The 25,383-nt window shown below is 48.7% G+C and overlaps 1 protein-coding gene across 4 annotated transcripts in view; it reads left to right on the top strand.

Annotated features, from left to right (window-relative positions):
* SLC4A5 (solute carrier family 4 member 5) overlaps positions 1-25,383 on the top strand; it is a 99,690-nt gene that overhangs the window by 14,689 nt on the left and 59,618 nt on the right. For 3 of the 4 annotated variants that reach the window (XM_037064865.1, XM_037064863.1, XM_037064866.1), the window contains exon 4: positions 14,657-14,786. In XM_037064865.1, the coding sequence (XP_036920760.1) occupies positions 14,657-14,786 (130 nt within the window). Of the gene's footprint in view, positions 1-11,800; positions 12,354-14,656; positions 14,787-25,383 lie in introns of those variants that run through there. The other variant, XM_037064864.1, reaches the window with a different exon arrangement.

Genomic DNA, 25,383 nt, shown 5'->3' with positions numbered 1-25,383 from the left:
TGGCTTGTTCCTGGGGTGACTGTGAAGCAGGGTAGGGAGAATGAGACAGCCTAGGAGGACCAGAAATTTTAGGCTGTGTCTTTCAAACCAGAGTCAAGTAGGGACCCCCTTTTAAGAAGAAGATAGCCTCTTGCGGACGCATAAAAGTGCATTTGTGTGTTTGTAGAGCCGCCCGGGGGCGCTAGGTCTCAGTTTGAGAAACAATATCTTAATTAACTAAGGTTTTAGTTCACAAAAATATGTTGCAGCTTTGAATTATAACAATAGGAAAGTTTCCCCCTTATATCTGATAAAAGAAACACAAAATTAAAAAATTCCCGTAGGACCTACCTACCCCTAGGGATACATTCCAGACCCAGTTGTAGGTGAGCTGATTGAAATGAGCCACAAAACCTACTAGAAAGTCAACAGCCACAGCAGCTTCTCTGCATCTGGGCTGAGCTTGTCCCTGCTGTTCTCCATGGGGTGGGGGAGGCGATGAATGACCCGCAGTCATTCACTTCTTCCAAGCCAATGGGATCCTGTGTGTGTGAGGCAGATACAAACTCTGCTCCCTTGTAGGGTCAGTGACAATGCCCTGTGGGAGACAGGACCCAACAGTCCCCAGATCCTTTCTACTTGCATCGTCTAGGTACAGTAATTGCCTGAATTTCCCACTTCTTCTTGGCTCCTGACCACATGTGGTTTTCCTCTGTGAGTGCCCTGTCTCTTCCGTGAATCCACCCAGACAGCCCAGGCAGGAAGTCCAGCTGGCCTGGCCGCGTAGTCCCAGTGGGCACTCCCACTACGCAGGAAGGGTATTGTGCAGAATGAGGGAGAGCTGGCCTGGGCAGGGGTGGCTAATTGTGGTGGGGCCTGAGCATAAAGCAGGCTGTGCAGACCAAAGACTGCCGGGAGGCACTTTAGTTTCTGCCTCACTGAGGAATGGCCAGGATCCAGCAAGACCACGCATGGGAAGGAGCTGTGTGCCTCTGAATGGTAGTTCATTATAATTGTGTTAACTAAGCATCTAGTGTTAATAAAAGCGTGATATTACTATCCCCATCTTCGGATGAAGTTCAAAGGGATGTAGTGTGATGCACCTGTAACCAGTGAAGCTGGGATTTGGAAACAGGTCTGTGGATTTCAAAGCCTGTGTGTGCTGTCCTTCGTAAGAGGTCATTGGTAAGTCACCACATTCAGTACAGGCTGAGAATTACATCCTTCCAAGCAGCCAAATTGCCTTATGGTGAGAGGAGGAAGTAGGTAGGGAATAATATGCCATAACAGTTGGTTTGTCTATTCTCTCTCCATACCACCCCTCCCCACACTGTGAATATAATTTTAGGAGGTCAATACTCAGCCACAATCAATTTCAGTGGAAGCAGAATGTATATGAGGAATATATACAGTCACCAAGCTGTGGTGAGGATCAGTAGGAGCCATGCTTCCTGCCCTGGGGAGAGTGCACTTTCTGGCTCTGAGAACCTCTTGAGAGGCCATTAGGAGCAAGTGTGCAGAAGCATCTTTAGAAATATGTTTGCACTTCCACTTCTCTAGGCTGGTAACAAGAACTGGAGCCAAGGCCCAAAACACAAGGTCGGCCAAGCCTGACCTGGCCATGCAGTCCCTGGAGTCTTGGAATCTTCACCTGGAGAGGGAAGGGTGGCTGCGGGATGACCACCTGCTTCAGTTTGCCTGGGCCCAAAGGGTTTCCCAGGACAAGGGACGTGGGACTTCCAGTGTCAAAACCAGGTCAGTCCCAAGCAAACAAGGATTGTTGGCCACACTAAGTTGTTGAGAGTTGCTAAATGTATAGAAACAGATAAAAACACTTCACATGGTTCACGATGCATGGTAGGTACTTAAGATATACAGGGTGTGGTGCAAATAACACCTCTTTTTATTACAAACTCTTTTATAACAAAATTATAAGCATGTAATTCTGTAACATAACAATATCACACTCAAGCACACCATATGACATTTTAGGTGAAATGTTCAAATTAAAACTATATTTTATTACACCCATATTACTACCCTACCAACCACACTCAAGCAGTCATTACTTCTGCCCAGAAAAAGTCCAGCCATTGTTAATATAGTGAGAATGGTTTGCTCAACATCGATGTAGCCTGGTAGCCAAGGAGAGTGGACTGGAATGTGCATGCGTGAACAAAAACAACTTCACTGTACTTGTCAGTGGGGGCAATAGATGCTGTTGAGTGAGCATGTGTACTGTGTGGCCACCACATTAAAAATGAGCAAGTAGCCCTGGCTGGTGTAGTTCAGTGGATTGAGCACGGGCCTGTGAACCAAATGATCGCAGTTCGATTCCCAGTCAGGGCACATGCCTGGGTTGCAGGCCAGTTCCCAGCAGGGGACACACCAGAGGCAACCATACATTGATATTTCTCTCCTCTCCTTCTCTCCTCCCCTTCTCCTCTAAAGATAACTAAATAAAATCTTTTTAAAAATGAGCAATTAGAGTAACAAACCTGCATCGAATTTTGCATTAAGCTTGGACATTCCTCCACAGAGGCTATTGGGACAATTCAGAAGGCCACAGCTATGGGCAACTGGTCATTGGTAGCTTCATCATGACAATGTGCTCACTCATGCATCGTGTCTCATGCAGAGTTTGTTGGCAAAACAGCAAATCACCCAGGTGATTCACCCCCATTATTGCCCAGGTTTGGTGCCCTTTGACTTCTGCCTTTTCCAAAAACTAAAATCACCTTGGAAAGGGAAGAAATTTCAGACCATGGATGAGATTCAGGAAAATTAAGGAGCATCTGATGGTGACTGGAAGAACTGTGTGAGGTCCCAAGGTGCCTACTTTGAAGGGGACTGAGGTGACATTGTCCTTTGTACATTTCTTATATCTTCTTCAATAAATGTCTCCATTTTTTCATATAATATGGCTGGATACCTTCTGGACAGACCTCATACATTAACCTAATATAAGTGCAAGAAGGAGCCCAAGTCTTTTTCCTCTACAAGTAGATATTGGTTTGGCTCGGCTGATTGGTACCAAGGGCTTATGAGAGCCTTCTGGTGGCAGGAGTATGAAATTATTAAGTCCTTCTACTTGCCAGATATTGAACAACTCTGGGGTCACTAAAGATCAAAGCCACCCCAGGCTGATTAGTAAAGGAGAGAAAGGTGGTTTTCTGGCCAGACATTTGAGCCTTATATGGTTCTAAGGTTTTAGGACCCAGGATATGTTTCNAGACCATGGATGAGATTCAGGAAAATTAAGGGGCATCTGATGGTGACTGGGAGAACTGTGTGAGGTCCCAAGGTGCCTACTTCGAAGGGGACTGAGGTGACATTGTCCTTTGCACATTTCTTGTATCTTCTTCAATAAATGTCTCCATTTTTTTCATATTATATGGCTGGATACCTTCTGGACAGACCTCATACATTAACCTAATGTAAGAGCAAGAAGGAGCCCAAGTCTTTTTCCTCTACAAGTAGATATTGGTTTGGCTCGGCTGATTGGTACCAAGGGCTTATGAGAACCTTCTGGTGGCAGGAGTATGAAATTATTAAGTCCTTCTACTTGCCAGATATTGAACAACTCTGGGGTCACTAAAGATCAAAGCCACCCCAGGCTGATTAGTAAAGGAGAGAAAGGTGGTTTTCTGGCCAGACATTTGAGCCTTATATGGTTCTAAGGTTTTAGGACCCAGGATATGTTTCACAGGTCTTTCTTTCCCCATGTCTGATGAGGAAGGTGCACAAGTTGGGACAGAAGATGTTTATCTTGTTGAATGAACTGAAAAGGAGTCTGGAGGCTTTGGCTCGAGAGAGATGATAAAAATTTGTTTGAAGGTCTGCAATCTTTAAACAAAGCTAGGCAAACACCCAGAAGTGTTCCAAAGGAGACAGAAAAGACTTCTTACAGTAAAAGATGCATCCTTGAGAATTATCAGTCCCGAATTCTTAACCCTAGGCTTGGTCCCACATGGTTATAAGTCAGCTGTCTGACAATCTGGACGATGGATGCTGGGTGATCTAGAGGATAGACGCCCAGCTGTCTGATCAGGTCCCATGGCCTGGGTAGTGGATGTTGTTACATTCGAAGAGCGAGTAACCAAATGTCCAGGCACTTAGAGCATTTAGATGTTATTTATTGGCCAAACTCTTAACCTGCGCAGGGGCGAACTTCCCCAACTGTGACCAGAGTCACGTAGCTCCTCAGAGCTACAATATGGAAGTCGCGCCTGGCTTACAGACTAAAGGGTTTTTATAGAATACTGCAAGCAAGCAATATACAGAAGCAGATGTGGCTGTTAGCGATTGGTACCATTGAACAATAGCCTCCTTACTCATTGGTGGGACCCCTTGTTGGAAGGCAGAATATATATTTTTCCTTTTTTTTTTTCCTCCTACTGGCCTTCCACATTCTCCTTATCTGGCTTCATGCCTGACTGGCCTTGTACACTGAATACATTCTGGGGTGGGGGCCTAACTATATCCTGTTGAAATTTCTACTTGCAGCTGGCTCTTACAGATGTCAGGTGGCCTAGACATGTGAGTCCTTCAGGTGGTGATCAGGGGGTTAACTGGGGGCCTGGGTAAGTTCTCAGACTAGTTAGAACAAGAATCGAGTCTTCTCATGCCTCAACCTTCATAATGTTAATAATTTTATTTTTCATTTAAAATTTTAAAAAGTGTTTATTGATCTTTGAGCAAAAAGAAACATGATGATTGGTTTCCTCCCATACCTAGGTATGTGCCCCGATTGGGAATCAAACCCCCAGCCTTTTGGTGTGTATGGGATGATGCTCCAACCAACTTAGCCACACTGGCCAGGGCGATAATGTTGATGATTTTAGCAGCTTGGTTAAAGTGACTGCATGTTATATATGCCCTGTCTGCACTCTTTTCTCAGTCTCTAAAGCAGGGGTGTCCAACCTTTTGGAGTCTCCAGGCTACACTGGAAGAAGAGTTGTCTTGGGCCACACATTAAATACACAAACGCTAATGAAAACTGATGAGTAAAAAAAGAGGTTTTAAGTCAATTAAGGTTTTGTGCTGGGCTGTATTCATAGCCATCATGGGCTTCATGTGCCTGCCTGCCTGTCCTTGGACTGGAGGAGCCCCTGAGACAAGCAGAGTTGCCAATGTAGGAGCAAGGACAGCTGGGTTCCGTTTAGCATTTAACAATTTTTAAAAATTTAAAAAGGTGTGGCTTTCTCACTTTTGTCTGTGCTTCCTCACTTTTGTCTCACATTTGTATCTTGGAAGGGTACAAGAAGAGAAAAGGGGGGGGGGAAGGAAAGAGAAGGGGAAACAATGTGGCTCATTCTAGACCCTGTCAGCAGGAAGGCTGATTGATCATTCCTGACGGAAGCCTGTCTGTACTCTTCCCTCTTGTCCGGTCCTCTGCACCTTAAACCTGGACCTCCTGGAAACGTCAAGGCGTGTAGCGTGCCCTCGTTAGCTCCAAGGGCTATTCTAAAAACAAACAAACAAAAACGCCAACAAACAAAAAACCCCAGTCGGACAGAATCCAGAGTTAGTGGCCTTAAGACCTTAAGGGAAAATTAGGGTTGAAAGCCTGAGTTTACAAGTGAACCAATAAACGCCCTACCACACATTGTCTTGATAAATCATGCATTAGCCAGACCCACCTGATTCCTTGGGAGCTAGCCAGCCTCCTAGCCCCCTTCCCCGGGAGGCCTAAATTTCTGTGAATTCCCAGAGGCTTTCAGCCTCAGGTCACTCTGTCTCCAAGCCCCTCCCTGATGGGCTCACAGTCTGCCTGTCCTTGTGGGTCACCTCCTGTCCTTGTTCTCTGCTTTACCTCTGGGCCAGCTCAGGCCCAGAGTTCAGACCTCCTCTGCTTTCCCCCAAGTTGGTCATGTACAGAATATATGTGAATAACAGGCCTTTTGATGGCCCAGAACCATGGAGCAGTTTAACATCGCAGAGAAACACAGTTTTTAAAATGAGATACTAGATAACCTTGTTCTTAAAAACTGCTGGCCACTGGAAATTCCCTATGCAGTTCTATCTAGCCCGCACCATATTGTTGGCAACTCCCCCCTAACCCCACTCCTCCCCCGGAGCCCCTCATACCTCCTTGCAGCTCAGGTTTTTAGCCACCCCACCCTCCAACACACACACACACACTCACTCCCCTCACTTTTCAGTCACATGCATTTTCCTTTGCCTCTCACCGTGGCTCAGGGCTCATTTTTGCACAACCAAAGACACGAAGACCCTCCCCGGAAGTCTAGCCCTTCAGCAGCCTAGAGGGCCTGGGAAGAGGCCTTGACATTCCCTTTCCTCTCCTCCCTCCCACCAACCTCTGTGGGAAGAAGGAAGAACAAGATTCAGTTGCAGGAGTCAGGCCCCCACGCCCCTTTTGGCTTAGATGAGAAAAGCAACAGCTGTTTGTTTTGATTTTAAATAACAATGTATTCACTTTAGTGCATTTATATTCACTAAAACAAAACGATAACAGCTACATGCTAAGTGAATACTGTCAGTGACATTTTATACCTCACAAATTAGAAATAATGGATGCAGAACGAAGAGCTGCCTTTTACTGTTTTGGTTCTCTAGGAATGTCAGAATTTTCCTCTGGGGCTCCGGTGAGAACAGTGTCATTGTGGGCTTTTCCCCGTGGCCTCTCTGACTTTGTGCCGAGGTGGATGCCCTTCCCAGGGAGGAGCAGAGTGGTGGGAGGCTCAGAGGGGGAAGGTTGAGGGGCCACTTATTTGAATTTCTCAACCAGCCTTGGCTGAGTGTCCCCTCGCCCAACACAGAGATCTTCCAGCCACGGTTCCGCCCAGAGCACTTTTGGGAAGCCAGCACAGCCCTCGTCAGGCTCTGCACACCCCTCAACACAGCTTCCTCCCCGTGCCAGGGCCAGGGTTTCTCCCCTCCCTCCCTCCCTCCCTCCTTCCTCCCTTTCCTTCTTTCAGCCTGCTCAGCCTTTGCTCTGCCCTTGCTCTGCCCTTGCTCTGCCCTCTCTTGTATAGATTCCCTGTTCCTTTTTATTCTAACTGTTCTTACTACAGTGACTCAACGTTCTTTTTAAGTCTTAACCTTTCCGTTTTGGAGAAGGTGCACAGAAGAAAATCTTTACCCTAGAATTTCATATAAAGGGTACTCATAATTATGAAGGTAATTTTGTCAAAAGTATCAGAAACCTATTTGAGTTGTTTGGCAAGGGAATGTGTGTGAGAGAGAGAGAAAGAGAAAAAGAGAGAGCTATCGGAAACAGCAAAGGCGTTTCCCACAGTCCCAAAGCAGAGCAACCATCCAGGCTCAGTGGGTGGGCACGGCACCCTCTCAGTCACCTGTCAGGGAACCCATGGCTTCTTCTTCATATTTTTCCTGGGAATCTGCCTCATTCCCACCCCTGCCCCCCAGCACATCCTGCCCCTCTGTGCCCTCATCTTCCTGTTTACATGCTCTCTCTTCCAGAAACCACTGGGAAAGGCCTGGCTGCCTCAGAGACCCAATTCAAAATGTTCAGGCTTGGGTCAGGTAGTCAGCTAACCGTCCCTGGTCCCATGAACTGCGGCCAAGGGGCACAGGTCATGCATCCCGAGAACGCGGCTGCCAAAGGGCCATCCTTTTGCAGGAGGAGCATGGACTGGGCTGACATTCCCAAAGCTACCTACATGCAGCAGGAGGGGTTCCCATGAGCACCATGAGCAGGCAGATTCTCTGCTCTTCCTCTCTCCGGGGGCACATTGGAGTTTATGGACAGCTTTCTCAAAAATGACATTTACTGTTCACGAAACTTGGGGCCTTCAAGTCCCCTCTGTAGACCAACTTCTCCCAATTGCAAGCATGACTTTGGAACCCTCAGGTTTGTCTCCCTGTCCTCGCTACTCTGTGGCCTTGAGCTACCCAAGGTTCCCAGCCAGCTCCACCCCCAGCTCCATTTCCTTATTCTTGTCTCTCTTCTCCCTGGGCCTAATCCCAGCTGATATGCTTGCAAGTGTTAGTGAAATTCACTCACTCAGCTAATATGTATTAAGTGTCCATGCTGTGTGAGCCCTGCATTGGGGGCCGGCAGCATAATGTGAGCATAAATGGACCCCAGCTTCACCATCCCACTGTCTGCCCGTTAGTGTGGAGCCTGAGAGAGAGGGAACCCCTGGCGGGACTGAGCCGGGGACAACTCTAGGACCAGGTCCTCACGCCGACTCCCTTAAAATCCTACATACCTCCTGGGTCTTTTTTAAAAAAATATATTTTATTGATTATGCCATTACAGTTGTTCTATTTCTCCCCTTCATTCCCCTCCACCCTGCATACCCCTCCCCCACCATTCCCCTCCTTTAGTTTATGACCATGTGTCTCAAGTTCTTTAGATTCTATATTTCCCATACTATTCTTGCCCTCCCCCCTGTCTATTTTCTACCTACCATCTATGCTACTTATTCTCTGTACCTTCTCCCCACTTCTCCTCCTCCCACTCCCCTGTTGCTAACCCTCCATGTCATCTCCATTTCTATGGTTCTGCTCCTGATCTAGCTGTCCTCTTAGTCTGCTTTTGTTTTAGGTGTGGTTGTTAATAACTGTGAGTTTGCTGTCCTTTCACTGTTCATATTTTTTATCTTCTTTTTCTTAGATAAGTCCCTTTAACATTTCATATAATAAGGGCTTGGTGATGATGAACTCCTTGAATTTGATCTTATCTGAGAAGCACTTTATCTGCCCTTCCATTCTAAATAAAAGTTTTGCTGAATAAAGCAATCTTGGATGTAGGTCTTTGGACTTCATGACTTGGAATACTTCTTTCCAGCCCCTTCTTGCCTGTAAGGTCCCTTTTGAGAAATCCACTGACAGTCTGATGGGCACTCCTTTGTAGGTGAGTGTCCCCTTATCTCTTGCTGCTTCTAGAATTCTTTCCTTCATTTTAATCTTGGCTCATGTAATTATGATGTGCCTTGGTGTGTTCCTTCTTGGGTCCAACTTCTTTGGGACTCTCTGAGCTTCCTGGATTTCCTGGAAGTCTATTTCCTTTGCCAGACTGGGGAAGTTCTCCTTTATTATTTGTCCAAATAAGTTTTTCACTCATGGCTGTTCCTTTTTTCCTTCTGGTACCCCTATAAATCAGATGTTGCAAAGTTTAAAGATGTCCTGGAGGTTCCTAAGCCTCTCCTCATTTTTCTGAATTCTTGTTATTTCATATTTTTCTGTTTGGTCATTTTTTTCTTCCTTCTGGTCCACTCTTTTGATTTGAGTCCCAGTTAGTTTCCTTTCCATCACTATTGGTTTCCTGTGCATTTCCCTTCATTTCACTTAGTTTAGCCTTCATATGTTCCTCTAATTTGTGGCTAAAATCAACCAGTTCTGTGAGCATCCTGATCACCAGTGTTTTGAATTGTGCATCTGAGAGGTTCACTATTTCCTGGTTGCTTAGAGTTATCGGCTCTCTGGCTTTGAGTTCTTCTTGAGCCATATTTTGGTCTGTTAGCACCTATTACATATGAGGAGCAGAGCCCTCCATGTTCACCAAGGCGGGGCAACTCAGTCGCTGGGTTGTGATGCTATATGTGGGGGCGGGTTCCAAGAGGGACAGTGGTGGTCCCCTCTGCTGCTTCCTGCTGCTGGGGCCTGCGGGGGTCTGTCTCACTGCTCACTCCTTCGCTGGTTTATCTGCATGCGAATGTGTGACCATGGTCAGCCTGCTGCCTTGTGCCCTCACTGGGTCTGTCTGTTGCTACTCCACACCTGGGATCCACCCACGGCTGCCTGCGCGCCTGTGCCTGTGTCGGGGGATCCTTCCTGCCCGACCCTGCTCCACTGCTGGCTCCGCCCCTCTTACTGGTCTGGCTGAATGGCTCATTGTTGTCGGACTTCCGTAGTTCAATTTTCTATTCAATTTGGCTGCGTTTTTGTTTACTAAAACTTTGTCGTCTTTAAACTTGGTTGTGGGAGAAGGCACAGTGTTTCCACCTATGCCTCCATCTTGGCAGAAGTCCCTCCTGGGTCTTTTTTTTTTAATACTTACCCAAGGATACGTTTATTGATTTTAGAGAGAAAGAGGGGGATACAGAGAGAGAGAGAAACATTGATGTGAAAGAGGAGCGTCTATTGGTTGTCTCCCATACGTGCCCTGACCAGGGATCGAACTGGCAACCTTTTGGTGTACAGGACAACGCTCCAACCAGCTGAACCAGCTGGACAGGCCCCTCGTGGGTCTCTAATAGGAGCTTAAGGTTTGCCTATTCCAGTCCACTAGGTCATTTACTGTGTTGCTTCTCTGATGACTAGACAGTTCCCATCCAGTAAAAGCCCGATTCTGGTTGCTCCCTTTAGTGTGCTTCCTGAAGCTTGTTCTCTCCAAGGTTGTGTTTCTTCCAGCAACTAACTGCTGGTTGAGTTTATTCCTACAGTTGGGCATTGTTACGTGACTCACTGTGAGCTACAGACCAGAGGGGCTATTGCCTGTGGTATGTCTCGTTCTGTGGATAAACTTCTGACATGCTGCATGCAGGTGGGGCCCGAGACACATTCCAGCCACCTGATCCAGCAGCCCAGCGTGCAGTGTGCTGAACCTTCCCTGGGCAGCAGGGAGGAGCAGGAGAGGAGAGAGGCCTCAGGGTGGGAGGGCAGAGGAGCAGCACGGGGGCAGCATGGACATTGACAAGCTGGAGAGGTTTGAGTCCTTGGAGTGTTGGAAAGGCCAGGCAGGTCATGGTCATAAGGGAGAAGGAGTCACTCGTTGGCAACAGCAAACACAGTGATATAATTTATTGGGTGACAGGTGTATGCTAAGCACTGTGCCAACCACATCACATATATTATCTCAGTGGCCACCACAGTCCAGTGAGGTATGAAAGTTCCCACTTTATAGATGGAGAAGCTGAGGCTCAGAGAGCCCAATGCCTTGCCAGGATCTTACTGCTAGTAACTGGCAGAGTCACAAGTTGAACCCAAATCTGGGCTGTGACAATGCCACACAAAGAAAGAGACAGCATCCTCTGGCCTCTTTGGTGACCTCCCTGGTAATTTCTCTGGGGGTCAAGGTCACACACAGCCCCTGCCTGACTCTGAGTAGCAGGCAGTGGCTGCCCAGTGGTGCTCAGGACATGCCATGCAGTGTGCACTGTAGAGCCTGGGACCCTGTGAGGGGCCCATCCCCCTCATCGTCCTGCCTGCCGAGGAGCCCACGGAGCCAGGAACTCCTTGCCGGTGGTGTTGGCGTGGATTGTACTCCAGGCTCCCCTAACTGGGGCCTGTTGGGGCCTCTGTGGTGTAAACTGGGTCTGCTTTCTCATCCGTGAAATGAAGGGTTTGACCGGATGATTGCTAAGCTCCCTTCCAGCTCTGAGTCTTAGTGAATTCCGGGTTCAGAGCTCCTCGGAGCAGCAGCGGCTCAGCGACCTCTAATCAACCTTGGCACATTCTAAGTACTTGTTGAACTGAACCCAGGAGATTAGAAGTTTTTCTCGGCAGAGCAAATAATCCCCTGGTGGGGTTCACCACGCACCCTGGAGTGGCCGGTTCCCACTGTCCACATACTCTCCAAAAAACACCCCCTGGGCGATGACATTGGGGCTCTGTCTTAGAGTAGTGGAAGAGGGAAAGAATCAGGAGTTCGGGTTTAAAGTTGTGGGGACAGAAACCAGCTTCAGGTGCGGTTGCTGTGAAGTGTGAGACCCCACAGCGACCTTCCCCCCAACAACCCCACCTCCACACCAGCGCCCTGTGGCTGAGAGGCCCGCCCTGCCAGGCCGCTGCAGCCAGCCAAGGCTCTTAAGGAGGCCCCAGGGAGTCTCAAGGCAAATCCTACCTCCGCCTTTATAAAGGGGCCAGAAGAGAGGTGCCTGGGTACTCTGGGAGCTCCCCGCACTGTGGGAAGGGCCCATGGGGGTGGGGAGGGGGCAGTTCTGCCAGTCCCCTCAATGGCCTGTGGCTGTGGGGACCTGGCTGCCTGCTTGAGGTTCCTTCCACTACAGCCACTGAGCCCTCCTCTTCCAGTGCACTTGAGAACCAACCTCCTTCTCTCTCTCTCTCTCTCTCTCTCTCTCTCTCTCTCTCTCTCTCCCCGTCCCCCCCGCCACACACACACCCTCTCATACTTGCAGTGGCTTTACTTCCCTTTCAACACAGTTTTTCTCTCTCACGCTTACTCCATCTCTTTTCTCTCTCACGGAGTCCTCACTCTCCCCCTTCCCAGTCATTCTACGTTTTCTTCTCTCTCTCTCCCCCCACCTTCCTCACCCCACACCTCCCCTGGTGCTTGACTGGAAACAAAAGTGAGTTTGTTGTGCCGGGCCAGGAAGCAGACGTGTGGAGGCAGTGGCCGGGTGGCAGCAGCAGAAACAGGCTGGGGCCAGAGGCAGTGCCCACAGCTGGAGACCCCAGCCCTCAGCTATTCCCGGGAGCAGGTAATGCCCCAGGCAAGGCTCACTCGGGGATCCTGCTCTCCGCCCTCTCTCATCTCTCCATTTATCTGCCTTCTTATCTGGCCTTGAAGGGGGAAGGGGACTCCACAGTCAGGGAGTGGTAGGCACAAAGGTCCAAGGAGTGAGATACCCTCCTTTTCAGAGAACTGTGTGTGGTCTGATGTGGTGGGGTCCAGGGCATGTGGGGTCAAGGATGGCTGGGGTCTAGGGTGGCTGGAGTTGAAGGTAGCTGGGGTGCATGGTGGCTGGGGTCTAGGGCATTTGGTGGAGGGACATGACAGAACCTAGAAAGGCAAGTTAGGTCCGAATCACAAGGGATGTTGTGAGCCATGTCATGGACCACAGGCTTTAGGTAAACAAGAGCCACTGAAGGTTCACCACCTGGAGAGTAATATGATCAAAGCTACACTTTGGACCAATAGTTCTTGAACGCCAATCACATGGAGAATTAGTGCACCCTCTCGGAATCAAGCAGTCAGTCTTCTCCCAATTTAGAGAAAAAGTAACGTTATTTGTTCAATTGTTGGCCTTTCTCCTATAAAATTTCTTTAAACCTCTGGTGTCTGCTACCAAGTGTCAGCTCTTAATAAGCTAATGAAAAAGATGTAAGTTCAAAGTAATAAAAATTAAGAAACAAAATCTATTTAAATAAATGAGCTCCATTGAGCTATGTGCAGGTACACTAATAGTATTTTCTGCTAGTAAAATTATTTCTAACTCATGCATGAAATATTTTTCGGTGACTCCCAGGAGTCTGCCACGTGAATATCTTTGAAATGTTATGAAAGCCAACTCTGCTGTCTCACAGGGGATGGAGTGGATGGGGCAGCCAGAAGCTGGAGGAGCGGTAGGTGCCTGTTGCAGTGACAGGAACAGGAGACCACGAGAACCTGAACCGAGGAGGTGGCGATGGGTGGGGGAAAAGGAGAGAGATAAGAAATATTTAGGAATAAATATTTAAGAAATATTTCGGCCCTGGCTGGTGTGGCTCAGTGGACCCAGTGCCGGCCTATGAACCAAAGAGTCACCAGTTCCATTCCCAGTCAGGGCACATGCCTGGGTTGCGGGCCAGGTCCCCAGTTGAGGGGAATGTCAGAGGCAACCACACACTGATGTTTCTCTCCCTTTCTTTCTCCCTCCTTCCCCTTTCTCTAAAAATAAATAAATAAAATCTTTTTTTTTAAAGAAGTATTTAGAAAGCAAATAAAAAAATCAGTGTCTGATTGGACCTGGCTGGTGAAGGAAAAGGAGGCTTCTAGAGTGAGTCCAACATTTCTTGGCCGGATGACTGGGTGGCTAGGGGTGCTGTTAATCAAAACAGAGGCGGGCAGGGCTGGGGCGTTGGAAGAAGGGATGCAAAACTGTTTTGAATGTGCTGAGGTTGACTTGGGAAGGCTACAGAACTCCCAGGGGGAGCAATCCAGTTGGCAGCCGGAAGTGCTCAGTGCAGGCAGGGCCTGGAGATGTGGGTGGCTTGGGGAAAATCAGGATTTAAGTGAGATGGCAAGAGGGACCAGATAAGGATATTGAGAAGGAGCCCTCAAAGAGATAGGGAAAAATATCAAGAAAGTGCTGTGTTGTGAGAGCCAAGAGTAGCACTTCCATTCAGAGGAAGGACTGATGCCCCAGAGAGGTAAGCCAGTCCATAGCTGAGCAGCACTGTTGGTATCTTACTGGTTCAAGGGTAAGATAATAAGAGAGGTCTGAGGGCGGTGTTGTAAACTCTGGTACATACATAAATGAGATTAGCAGTGTAGTAGGGAGTAGTGGGGACTGTGGCAAACTAAAATGCATAAGCCCAACTAAAGAAGGCAGCCATTACTCAGTTCTAATTGATTGTTGCCAAACAGGAATGCCGGCACAGTTGTCAGAGCATCTACATTTTCAAGAAAAGTCAGGAAATGGATTTTAAATGAGATCTCAGAGTTGTTTTTTAATGTTAGCAACAATTTCAAAAATGTTTATACTCCATGAGGTCTGAATTAAACATATCTCTGAGCTGCCATTTTGGAATCTCTGCCTTGGTCACTGTCCTTAGTGTGGTGGGGTTGAACGAGTTGCGGCAGGTTGGGAAGTGACTGGGTAGGGAAGAGGTGCAGGCCACAAATACAGACCACTCCTTCAAGAAGCTGGGGGAAAATGGTGGAAAACCCAAAAGGTGGACTTAGTTTTACTAAATTAGAAAATACCTTTCCTTTGTTCTTGGCTCCTGTTCCATTTCAATTGGCTTCGCAGGGCTGTGTCCTACAGGGCACTCAACAGGTCCTGCTGTCCTCTCTTTGCAGGGTCTCCAGCTGCTGAGCAGCTCCAGGACATCCTGGGGGAGGAAGATGAGGCTCCCAACCCCACCCTCTTCACAGAGATGGACACATTGCAGCATGACGGGGACCAGATGGAGTGGAAGGAGTCAGCCAGGTGAGGCAGAGCCTCAAGTGGGAAGCGAGGTGGCGGGCCGCGGGGGGAAGGGTGGCGGGCTTCCCATTGTATTCCGCCCAGGGCCCAGGCTGCACTGGTTCTGCTGTTGGGAAGGCCATCGACCAGTGGCACCTTGCAACTGGAGTTCTGCAGGCCACTTTGTGGCCCCTAAAGACCCTCCCATCTGCCTTCCTTGGTATCCAGAACTGGGCTGCACACTAAGGAGCAAGCAGAAACTTACAACTTTTTCTTTATCCTCTAAGAAATTAAAATCCAAGTCGGAAGATAGACCAGATACCCATGCAACCATGAGAGAATTATACAAGGGCATATATTCTTTTGTGTCAGATGGTCCGAAGTAAATACTATAGGAGAAGGGGAAGCATGGAGCTGGCTGGGGTGGACCGGGAGGGAGAGAATTCAGACGACGTGCTCCAGTGGGCTGCTGGGGTTTGGGGTGGGGCAAGCAGAGTGGAGCTGGGAAAGCAGGTGCGGGGAGCAGAGAGCTGTGTCCGTGGGGCAAAGGAAGAGAGGAGCCAGAGGCTGGAGGGAGGAACCATGTGGTGAAGTCCTGGGAACCAAGGGAGGATCGGGGTAAGGAGTAATGTTGGCCATACCCTGGGCCCGCGTGACCTCTGAACTGGACTGATCACAGTGCAAAACGCTGCCAAGAGCCCTAGGGGAAGGAAGACGGGTGCGGTAGGAGGTGGCAGTGGGGCCAGTGAGAGGAGGGGACCCTGGGCAGGAAGTTGAGAGAGTCTGGAAGACGGACCATACCAACGTTTCTCAACTTCGATTAGCCTCCCCCACCCAAAGGAAATTTTAATTTAAGCTAACTTTGTTAAATTAGAATTTACTTTATTTCTAATGAGAGAAATTAAATACTGCTAAGATGACTCTCACATCAATGTTTCTCTTTCTCCCTTCCTCTCTGTCTAAAATCAATAAACCTCAGGTGAGGATTAAAAACAGATGAATTATAGCATTGTACCCTTGAAACCTATATAATTTTATTAACCAATGTCACTCCAATAAATTGAAAAAGTAAAATATAAATATAAATAAATACTACTAAGAAATCAGATTTTGTGAGGTAGGGTTGAGGTTTGGAGTGCCACGAACCATTGTAATATCTCAAAAAACTATTTCTGCTCCTCTAACAGCTGATTTTTGCCCCACTGGGGCTGATTTTACCCCGGTTGAGAGTGCACAGACCACCGGTGCCCAGCACCGGCTCTGCCTGGGGGCCACTGTGTGCCCCGGCCCAGCAGCCGCCCCAGCCATGACCTGGGTCCCTCCCTCCTCCACCAGCCTCATTCACTGGACTAGTTGCTCTGCAGAGCCAAGAGGCGCAGGTTTTCACATCCCCACGCTCCAGCCTCCCCTGGGAGCAAGGCCATTGGGAGGACTAACTAGCGAATCCTTGCAGGTCTCAGGGAAGGAATGAATTTCTGGGCTCATGGCTGGGCCAGTCCCAATCTGGAAGCCACTGAGCCTTTTCTCATCGGCCCATTCAGTGAGCCCTAAATATGTACTAAACAATTTGCAGGCTCATCTACTTTAAGCTGCACAGTGACACTGAGAAGGAGGGAACTGTCATCATCCCCACTTTTCAGATGGAGATACTGAGGTTCAGAGGGGCAAATAGTTTGCAAGGGTTAGAGGGTGCCAGTAGCTGAGTCTGGATTCTAGTCCCGGCCTGTCTGCCTCCCCAGCCTGAGGACTTAGGCTCTTGGCCGGGCTTTCCTCACGTGGTCAGTCGCCTCCCTCTCCTTCCTCCAGCTTCCAGGGACTCTGCTTTGATTTCCAATCTGGAGGCAATCCCACTGGGGTGGTCAATAAATGGGGACAGCCATAGACCCTGGGACATCTGTCCCGGGCTGGCAAGAGAAGAGAGGACATTTCAAACGACCAGGGCCCAGTCTGAGCTATTGTGGCTGAATGGCTATGAGGGGCTAGTGCCTCCCTGAGCAGGTGCCTTTCTTGTCGAGGGGACGAACAGCAGGAAAGTTGAGAAGGGCCTTCTAAGAGGCCCCGTAGGGAGAGCTTGCCCTCTCCCCCCTCCCGTGGCAAGGTCTGCATCCAAACCCCCTGGCAATAGCTTCCAGAGCCAGACCCACCAGGGGAGCCTGTTACAGACACCCAGACCCTTGCTGGGGAGGCCTCAGGGCCCTCAGGGACCAGAGTGTCCGTCCCATAGATAAAACACCCACTTTCTAGCTTCTCTGAGAGCTGATTGTCCATCCCCATAGATAAAATACCCACTTTCTAGAACTCACAGAGTCCACACTACAAACCCCTGGATGAAATGGGTAAATTGTACATGATGACGTTTCTAGAAGGAGGCCCTTCCTGAAACATAAGGGTGCCTGACGATTACCATCCGCCAGCTGGTGGGTTTTCCCACTGGGCAGGCTCTTTGAGGACAGGTGACCGGGGCAGGGCCTCACTGGAGCAGTAGAGAGAAGCAGAGAAGTAGAGAACCTCAGAGCAGTAGAGAGAAGAAAGTGGTGACTGTACGTTAAAATGGTTGAACCTGATTCCAGGCACATCTGGGAGAGGGGCAGCCTGAGGGACACCCTGGGTCACGAAGCAGTGGGAGGAGAGGAGCGCCGGGCTTCCTGACCGCGTCTCCTTTCTCTACCCCAGCCTCCTTGAACCTCCCCGCCAGCTCACCCATCCCGGTTTCCAGCTGACTGTTGGAGGTATAACCAGCAAGCTTCTAGAGAGGCCAGAGGAAGGGTGGGCCCCTGGCCCGCAAGTCTACCTCAGCCTGGACAGTTGTGCTGGGGACTCCTTTAGGCCAACTGGACAGCAGAGGTGCTCGGGACCAGGCCTGTTGGAGACTTGTTACCCCTCACAAAAGAATGGGAAGGGTTTCCCTCAGCTGGCGGGCTGTAGGGTCTCCTCAGGGAAGTCAGAGCTCTCAGAATCCAAAATGAGCAAATTCTGGTGCGTTCCGGGCCTCCTTGGAACAGGAGAAAATGGTGGGGAGGGGCCTTACAGAGACACTCAGGCCCTGGGAGGGTAGACAGGTCTACACCACATCAAAGAGAATGGGGGAGGGGATCCTTTAATAAAAGTATTTAACTTGCTCAGGAGTGTTGACTTCACTGAGTTAGGAGATTACCAGAGTGAAAATCTCAAATCCGCAAGGAATTTTTCCCGGCAGTGCTTTGCCTGGGGTTATTAGTTTGGGGGATGTCTCAGGCCCTGGGGGAAGCGGTCACCCCTGGTTGGAATTAAATGGCTTTTTGAGCTCCTCTGAGCCTTGCCCCTCGGTGCATAATGGGGACTGTGTGTGCGGGCATCATGTCTAATGGGATCAATGCTGGTAGGTCAGGCTGTTCATGAGATAGATTTTTACTAACTCTGTCTCTTTAGCTTTCCTGGGAGGGAAGTGCAGCTGGCTGCTGATACTGACCTTGCCTGAAGGGAGGGCTGGGTCAGGTGGGGTGAGGGCAGGCAAGCCCCTCACTGCCAGCAAGCAGTTCGCCCAGAATTCTGTCCTCTCTCAAGCCCCTGCCTGCCTGGGTGTGAGGTCTGGAGAGGAAGGAGAATGGCCTGAGCTGGAACCTGCCCAAACATGAAGGGCCCTTCAGGGTTGTGCAAAAATGCCCAGAGCTTAGAGCCTTTCAAGAGCTCTCAAAGTTCATCTCAAGTCCAGGCTGCCTCTGATCTCAGACAAGAGCAAAAGCATAAACTTGCCAGAAAGTTCTTATGAGACACACATGCTCAGAGAACCTTCTTGCAACAGCCAGGAAAGGACAGAGACAGGGAGCAGGAGAAGTGGGTCAGCCTAGTTCGGTCAAAGCAGATCAGGACATTTTCAAAAGCCCTGAATGGCTCTCGGCCCGCAGGTGGGGATGCTTCCTCACTCTGCACATGGCGGGGTGTGGGGATTGGAGCCTGGACTTTGTCTCAACCCTAAAACTGCTCCTGCTCAAGCTCTCGTAGGTCGCCCTACTAAGCAGCATTTCTGCTCTCAGCCCAGGACAGAACGCACCCCAGCCCTCTGCTCTCATCACTCACCTGGGGTCACCTTTTGAGAGTAGCGCTCACCACTCCATGCACAAAACAGACTAGGAAGCTGAGAGCTCTAAGTACAGAAGTCAACAAACCCTGCCCATTCATTCAGCCAATATTTACTAAGGGTTTGCTATCTGTAGGCCCTGAGCCAGGTTCTGGAGAGACAAAAACAAACAGCAGGTGCCACCCCTGCTCTCAGTCTGATGAAGCACAGAGGTGAACAGCCGGGCATTTGGTGATGGGGTGCCCTGAAAGCACCACTAATGTTGCCTAATTAGACAGGAGGAAGAGGTGTTCACACTGAGACCTGAAGGGTGGGTCAAGGTTAGCCAGGAGAGGGAACCGGAGGGGGAAGGGGCCCTGCACCAGGGGAAGCAGACACGCAGAGGAAGGGGCCCTGTGGCCGGACCGCAGAGCACGGGGCTGGGACTGGCGGCGGCAGGCCCTGTGCAGCCACGCTGTGGAGGCTGAACTGGGTGCTGAGGCTTCAGGCCCCCGAAGGGATGGGGGTAGGAAGGGGCAGGATTGTCTGTTTGAAAGAGAGCACTCAGGGGGCTGGTCCAGGTAAAAGATGACAAGTCCCTGAACCATAGGTCAGTGGTGGGAATAAAGACTTGTAGGCATAGTTTTGAGCATATAATTTAATACTACATATATGTCCTTTTAAATATACTTTATTTTTAGAGCAGTTTTAGCAGCAAAATGGTGCAGAAGGTACAGAGTTCCCATATGCCTCCCATCCCTACATGTGCATAGCATCCCACTTTATCAACACCCCCATGAGAGGGGCACATTGGTTACTACCAGTCAGCCTCCTCTGACACATCATTATCACCCGAAGTCCACGGCCTACATAAGGGTTACTCTTGGCATTGTACCTCCTATGGGTATACACTGGGCATACAATGACATGTATCTGCCACTACAGTATCACATAGAGTAGTTTCACCACCCTGAAAATTGTCTGGGCTCTGCCTATTCGTTCCTCTCTCCTCCCCAGTCCTTGACCTTGTTTCACTGAATCTGAGAGGTGAAAAGGCAGAGCTCTCAGGGTTTCGGGCCTTGTGGCACATGGAGAAGGACATTCAGGGAGATGCCCAGCTTTCCAGGCTGAGCAAGTGGGTAGCAATTTAGGAAGCACAAGAGCAGTGGTAGGTTTTGTTGTGTTAGAAATTTTGCTTCATTTTGCCTTGGGGAGATATAGGTTCATGAGGAGCTCCATTTTGGACATGTTATGACTGAGGACACTCCAAGTGGAGACGGTCACCATGTAGATAGACATAGAGGTCTGGAGTCAGCATCTAGATGGAAATCAGACCTGCAGGAAAGGATACAGTTGGCTTTCTTTGAAGTCAGGAGAATGCCCAGGACAGAGCCCCTGGGGACACTGACGTTCAAGGGCTGGGCAGAGGAAGCCACTGGAGGGAGAGGGGGGCAAGGAGAGTCCTGTGTCCTGGAAGCCAGGGCAGGGGGACACTAAGGTGGAAGGAGGAGCCACCAAGTTGGGGAAGAAGTGATGAGTATCCATAGGATAGAGAGACCGGAGCTGTCTCCAGGGATGGGGACAGAGGGTGAAAAAGGATGAAGGTGGGTTCAGTTGAACTGTTGTTCCAAGATGCTTGTTTGTGGAGGTCAGGAGTTTGGGATGTCTTTCAAGGGGAAGGTGGGGCCAAAGGAGGCTTTGTTTCTTGTTTCTGAGGATGAAAGGGATGTAAGCATATTGAAGGCTAGCAGAAAGGGGCCACGTGAAAGAGAGTGGTTTAGAGATGTAAGAAGCAGAGCGGGCTGCTGGGTGGAGGGTTCAGGGCCCTGGATGCAGGTTGTGGGGCTCCTCCTGCCAAGAAGGCCCACTTCTCTCCCCGGTGACAGGACCGGAGGAGAAGAGGGCAGGGCACCTGCAGCGAGGGCTGGGAGCTCCTAGCAGAGCTGAGGGAGTTCTGGCCTTCCAGACGGGTCTTTTGTTGGAGAGAGGAGACTGGAGAGCTGATGGAGGAGTTGCAGATTGCCATGCAGCCCTGAGGCAGGTGAGCAGGAGAGGGCCCGAGGCCATCCTCGTTTATCTCAGTGGAGCCACACAGGGAGATTTTATTTAAATTATATCTTACTTATTGTTTTTAATTATACTTTGTTGATTATGCTATTACAGTTGTATGGATTTTTCCCCTTTGCCCCCACTGCACCCAGCACCCCTCCACTCCCTCAGGCAGTTTCCACACCATTGTTCATGTGCATGGGTCATGCCTATAAGTTGTTTGGCTTCTCCATTTCCTATTCTGTACTTTACATCCCTGTGGCTATTCTGTAACTACCTATTCGTATTTCTTAATCTCCTCAGCTCTTCACCCATTCCCTGGCACACCCCTCCCATGTGGCAACCGTCAAAAAATGCTCTCCGTATCCATGATTCGATCTCTGTTCGTCCTGTTTGCTTAGTTTGTTTTTTGGATTCAATTGTTGATAGATTTGTATTTTTTGCTATTTTACTGTTCATAGTTTTGATCCCCTTGTTCTACTTCTTAAATAAGTCCCTTTAATAATAATGGTTTGGTGATGATGAATTCCTTTAGCTTTTCTTGTCTGGGAAACTCTTTATCTGCCCTTTGATTCTAAATGATAGCTTTGCTGGGTAGAGCAATCTTGGCTGTAGGTCCTTGCCTTTCATGACTTCAAATATTTCTTGCCAATCCCTTCTAGCCTGCGAAGTTCCTTTTGAGAAGTCACCTGACAGTCTTAATGGAACTACCCTGTGGGTAACTCTTTTCTCTTGGTGCTTTTAAGAATCTCTATCTTTAACTTTGGCCTTTTAATTATGATGTGACCTCTTTGCATCCATTTTAGTTGGGACTCTGTTCTTCCTTGACTTACATGTCTATTTCCTTCACCAAATTAGGGAAGTTTCTTCTATTATTTTTTCAAATAGATTTCCAATTTCTATCTTTTTCTCGTCTCCTTTTGGCACCCTTATTATATGAATGTTGGAATGCTTGAAGTTGTCCCAGAGGATCCTTACAATGTCCCCACTTTTTTGGATTCTTTTTCCTTCTTGTTCTGATTGCTTGTTTTTTGCGTCTTTGCATTCCAAATCATTTATTTGATTCTCAGCTTCATCCACTCTTCTGTTGTTTTCCTATGAATTGTCCTTTATTTCAATTAGTGTATGCTTCATTTCTGACTGAATCTTTTTTATGCTGTTGAGGTCCTCACTAAGTTCCTTGAGCATCCTTATTACTAGTGTTTTGAACTCTGCATCTGATAGATTGCTTATCTCCATTTCATTTAGTCTTTTTCTGGAATTTTGATCTGTTCTTTCATTTGGGCCATGTTTCTTTGTCTCCTTGTTTTGACAGCCTCCCTGTGTTTGTTTCTATGTATTAGGTAGAGCTGCTTTGACTCTGTGTCTTGGTAGTGTAGCCTAATGTAGTAGGTGTCCTGGAGGGTTCAGTGACACAGCCTCATCTACCACCCAAGTTCAGTACTTGAGGTGAGCCCTTTGTGTGTTCTGAGTATACCCTCCTCTTGTAGTTGAACCTTGGTTGCTCTTGTCAGGTCAATGGGAGAGATTTATTCTGGCCAATCAGCTGCAAGTTCTGGCTGCGATCACTGACCACCAATCTCCACCCTCTGTGGAGGATCAGCTGTGCAGGGGCAGGGTGGTCAGTCTCCAACATGGTCTGTAGCTGTCCACTGGGTGTGCTGGCTCTGGGGTTTCCTGGGTGGTGCAGGCTAAGATCAGCCCCAACCTGTGTTCTGCCTGGGGCCACCCTGCATGTGCTATAAAGCAATCTGCAGATGGCTGCTACTTGTGCATGGCTTGGAGGTTCCCAGATGAAGCCAAACTGTGATCCAGTTCTGGCTCTTGCTGGTGTCAGGCCTGTGGCCACTTAGCAAGTGGTATAGGGGGCTGTGGGCTCACTGAGGTGAGCTGTTGCTTGTTTGAGAGGATTCAGGAAGTTGTGAAGCATGATCCAAGACCAGCCATTCATATGGAAAAGTCACTGTTAACTGCTTGGGTGGGCCTGTAAGTGGAGTGGGACAGAGCCTCAGGGGATCTCCAGGGAGGGACAAACAATGTTAGCCAGGTTGGCCAGGTTGATGGAGTCTCAATTATGGCACCTGCCTGCGGGCTCTGTTGTTCTGTTGGGGGAAGTTTCAGAAAAGGGACAATGGCCTCTGCCCATCTTTCCATCTGGGAGAAAGCTGTCCCCCAGCTCTTGCTTTGATGTGAGACACTTCAGTTCCTCCCTGTATGTCACTGGTGCCCTTCAAGCTGCTACCCAGTGCTGGGTCAGAGGGAGTGAGTCTGAGTAAGTCCATGTGTGGGTTCTTTAAGAGGAATTGCCTAGGACTCCAGAAGTTTCTTCCACTTACTCAATCCCCACTTTTTTTTTGTAGCCAGAAGTTACAGGGACTTATCTTCCTGGCACTGGAACCCTGGGCTTAGCAGGGCCTGGTGTGGGGCTGGGACTCCTCGCTCCCAAGATATCCCTCTCAAATTGTATCCATCACACATGGGTGTGGGGCCAGCCTTGTTCCATGTCTGCATTCCTCTTATCAGTCTGGATAGATGTAGTTTCTTCAATTCCGTAGTTATTGGACTTCCATTGAACTTGATTTCTAACAGTTCTGAGTGATGGTTTTTCTATATTCTAGTTGTAATTTTGATGTGGTTGTGCAAGGAGAAAAGCCGTGTTTACCCATGCCTCCATCTTGACTAGAACAGCACATGGAGATTTATGGTCAGAGGAAAGTTGTAAGGTTGTTTGACCAGATGCTTATCTACTGGTCTGAATAGTCATACAATTTGTCATCATCAAACTACTTTCATATCCAATATTTAACATGGTCCTTCCCTCTCCCTCCACCAGTCAAACACTAATACCTACCTGATACTTTTTCTGGGCAAGTGGGAAAAAGTCACTTTACATGAATCAGAACCTGGATCAAATTCCAGGTAGATGTGAGGAAGGTTTCCCCAGGTCTCGGAAGCCCTGGCTGCAGCCAGTGTCTTATCTTCAAGCTATGTGAGCGCAGAATGGGGGCTGTGTTAGGGCATTCATTCCCCCAGAGACTTAGTGATCACTCACAGTTAGCATAGCTCAGGATGGGGCTGCATGAGGCCTAACCCACTGGGTGGGGGGGGGACCACCTTCAAAGGGCCTGCAGTTAGGATGGAGAAGAGGCAGCCTACGGCCAAGGGGACAGTCATGCCGTGATGCAAGGCCATCAAACAGTGGACCCAGGATGGTAAGATTGGATTAGCCGGTCAGTGAGTATGATAGGAAGGACAGGTACATGAAGAGAAGAAAGGGGCTCTCCCAGGACTTTCTGGAAGCTCCTCAGAGCCCTGGAGGCCGGTCCTCAGGAGAGACCCCCTCCCTGGAGTGGAGGACACCTTCCGACAGCCCCCACAATGGCAGGGGGCAGCCCCACCATCGGACCGCCTTACAAGCCCAGATCCCATGTGATTTATCCTTATATATAATGTCGTATGAATTATATATAACAATTTACATTTCTAAATGTGTATCTTTAAATTTTTTATTGTGGAAATTTTTAAACACAGAAGTAGAGAGAATAATGTAATAAACCCCCATGTATCCATTACCCACTTTCATCAATGATTAATATTTATGTATTTCCACTACTATTTTTTGTTTGCACTTACAGATTTTGTTTTGTTTTTGCCAGAATACTTTAAAGAAAATCTCAGCTGTTGTAAACACTTTTGTACACATTTTTATGACATTAGACTTCTTTTGTAAACACAACCGCAATGCCATTATATTTCCTAATGTAACTGAGAACTGTTCCTTAATACAATGAGACATCCAATATCGATTCGGATTTTCCTTAGTCTCTTAGAAACACCTTTTTACTGTTGGTGTGTACAACTTAGAATCAAAACAAGATCTACACGTTGATTTTGGTGGTTTTGCCACCTGTCTTGTTAGGATCAGAGCTGTCAGACTCTAGAGGTGCGAAGGGAATGGTCCCCCCTAAAAACCGTCTGTCAGGAGCCCTTTGTTCTGAGAAAGGGCCCCCATCTGATATGTCCATCTTCAACAGCCCCAGCCTAAGCTCGCATGAGCTGTGGCCCTGCATATGATGCCCAGGAGAGTGAAATGCCACTCTCATTGTCGGGACATTTTAGGCTGTATGTTCACAGGAAGACACTCCAGTTAACTTATGCAAAAGGGGGAAGAACCAGCAGAACACAGAACACAAGAGGATCTGCTGGTGCCCAGGGACCATTAGATCTCTCAAGAGCTGGACCTGGGAAACCAGGCAAGCTTTTTCTGCTTGTCTCTGGCCCTTGGCCATTCCTCAGCCTCCATGTTTACGCTGATTCTACTCAAGGGGCCATCCCAGAGCTCCCGGCTTCCCCTCAATCCCAATCCTTCACAGAGAATTCTCTTCACAGAGAATCTGATTTGCCCAGCTTTGGTTGTCTCATCACTGTGACCCAGATCAGAGTTATGGAGGGTAGGGGTGGGGAGAGCTGGCCGTGGCGTGGAGAACACAGCTCCATGGATGTCAACAGAGTGGACACCCCCAATTATGCCTTTTA

The sequence above is a fragment of the Sturnira hondurensis genome, unplaced genomic scaffold (genome assembly GCF_014824575.4).
Source record: "Sturnira hondurensis isolate 20B ecotype Veracruz unplaced genomic scaffold, ASM1482457v3 Scaffold0015596, whole genome shotgun sequence".
Lineage (NCBI taxonomy): Eukaryota > Metazoa > Chordata > Mammalia > Chiroptera > Phyllostomidae > Sturnira > Sturnira hondurensis.
Note: the sequence above shows the minus strand (reverse complement) of the source record. Positions and strands in the feature narration are given on the sequence as shown.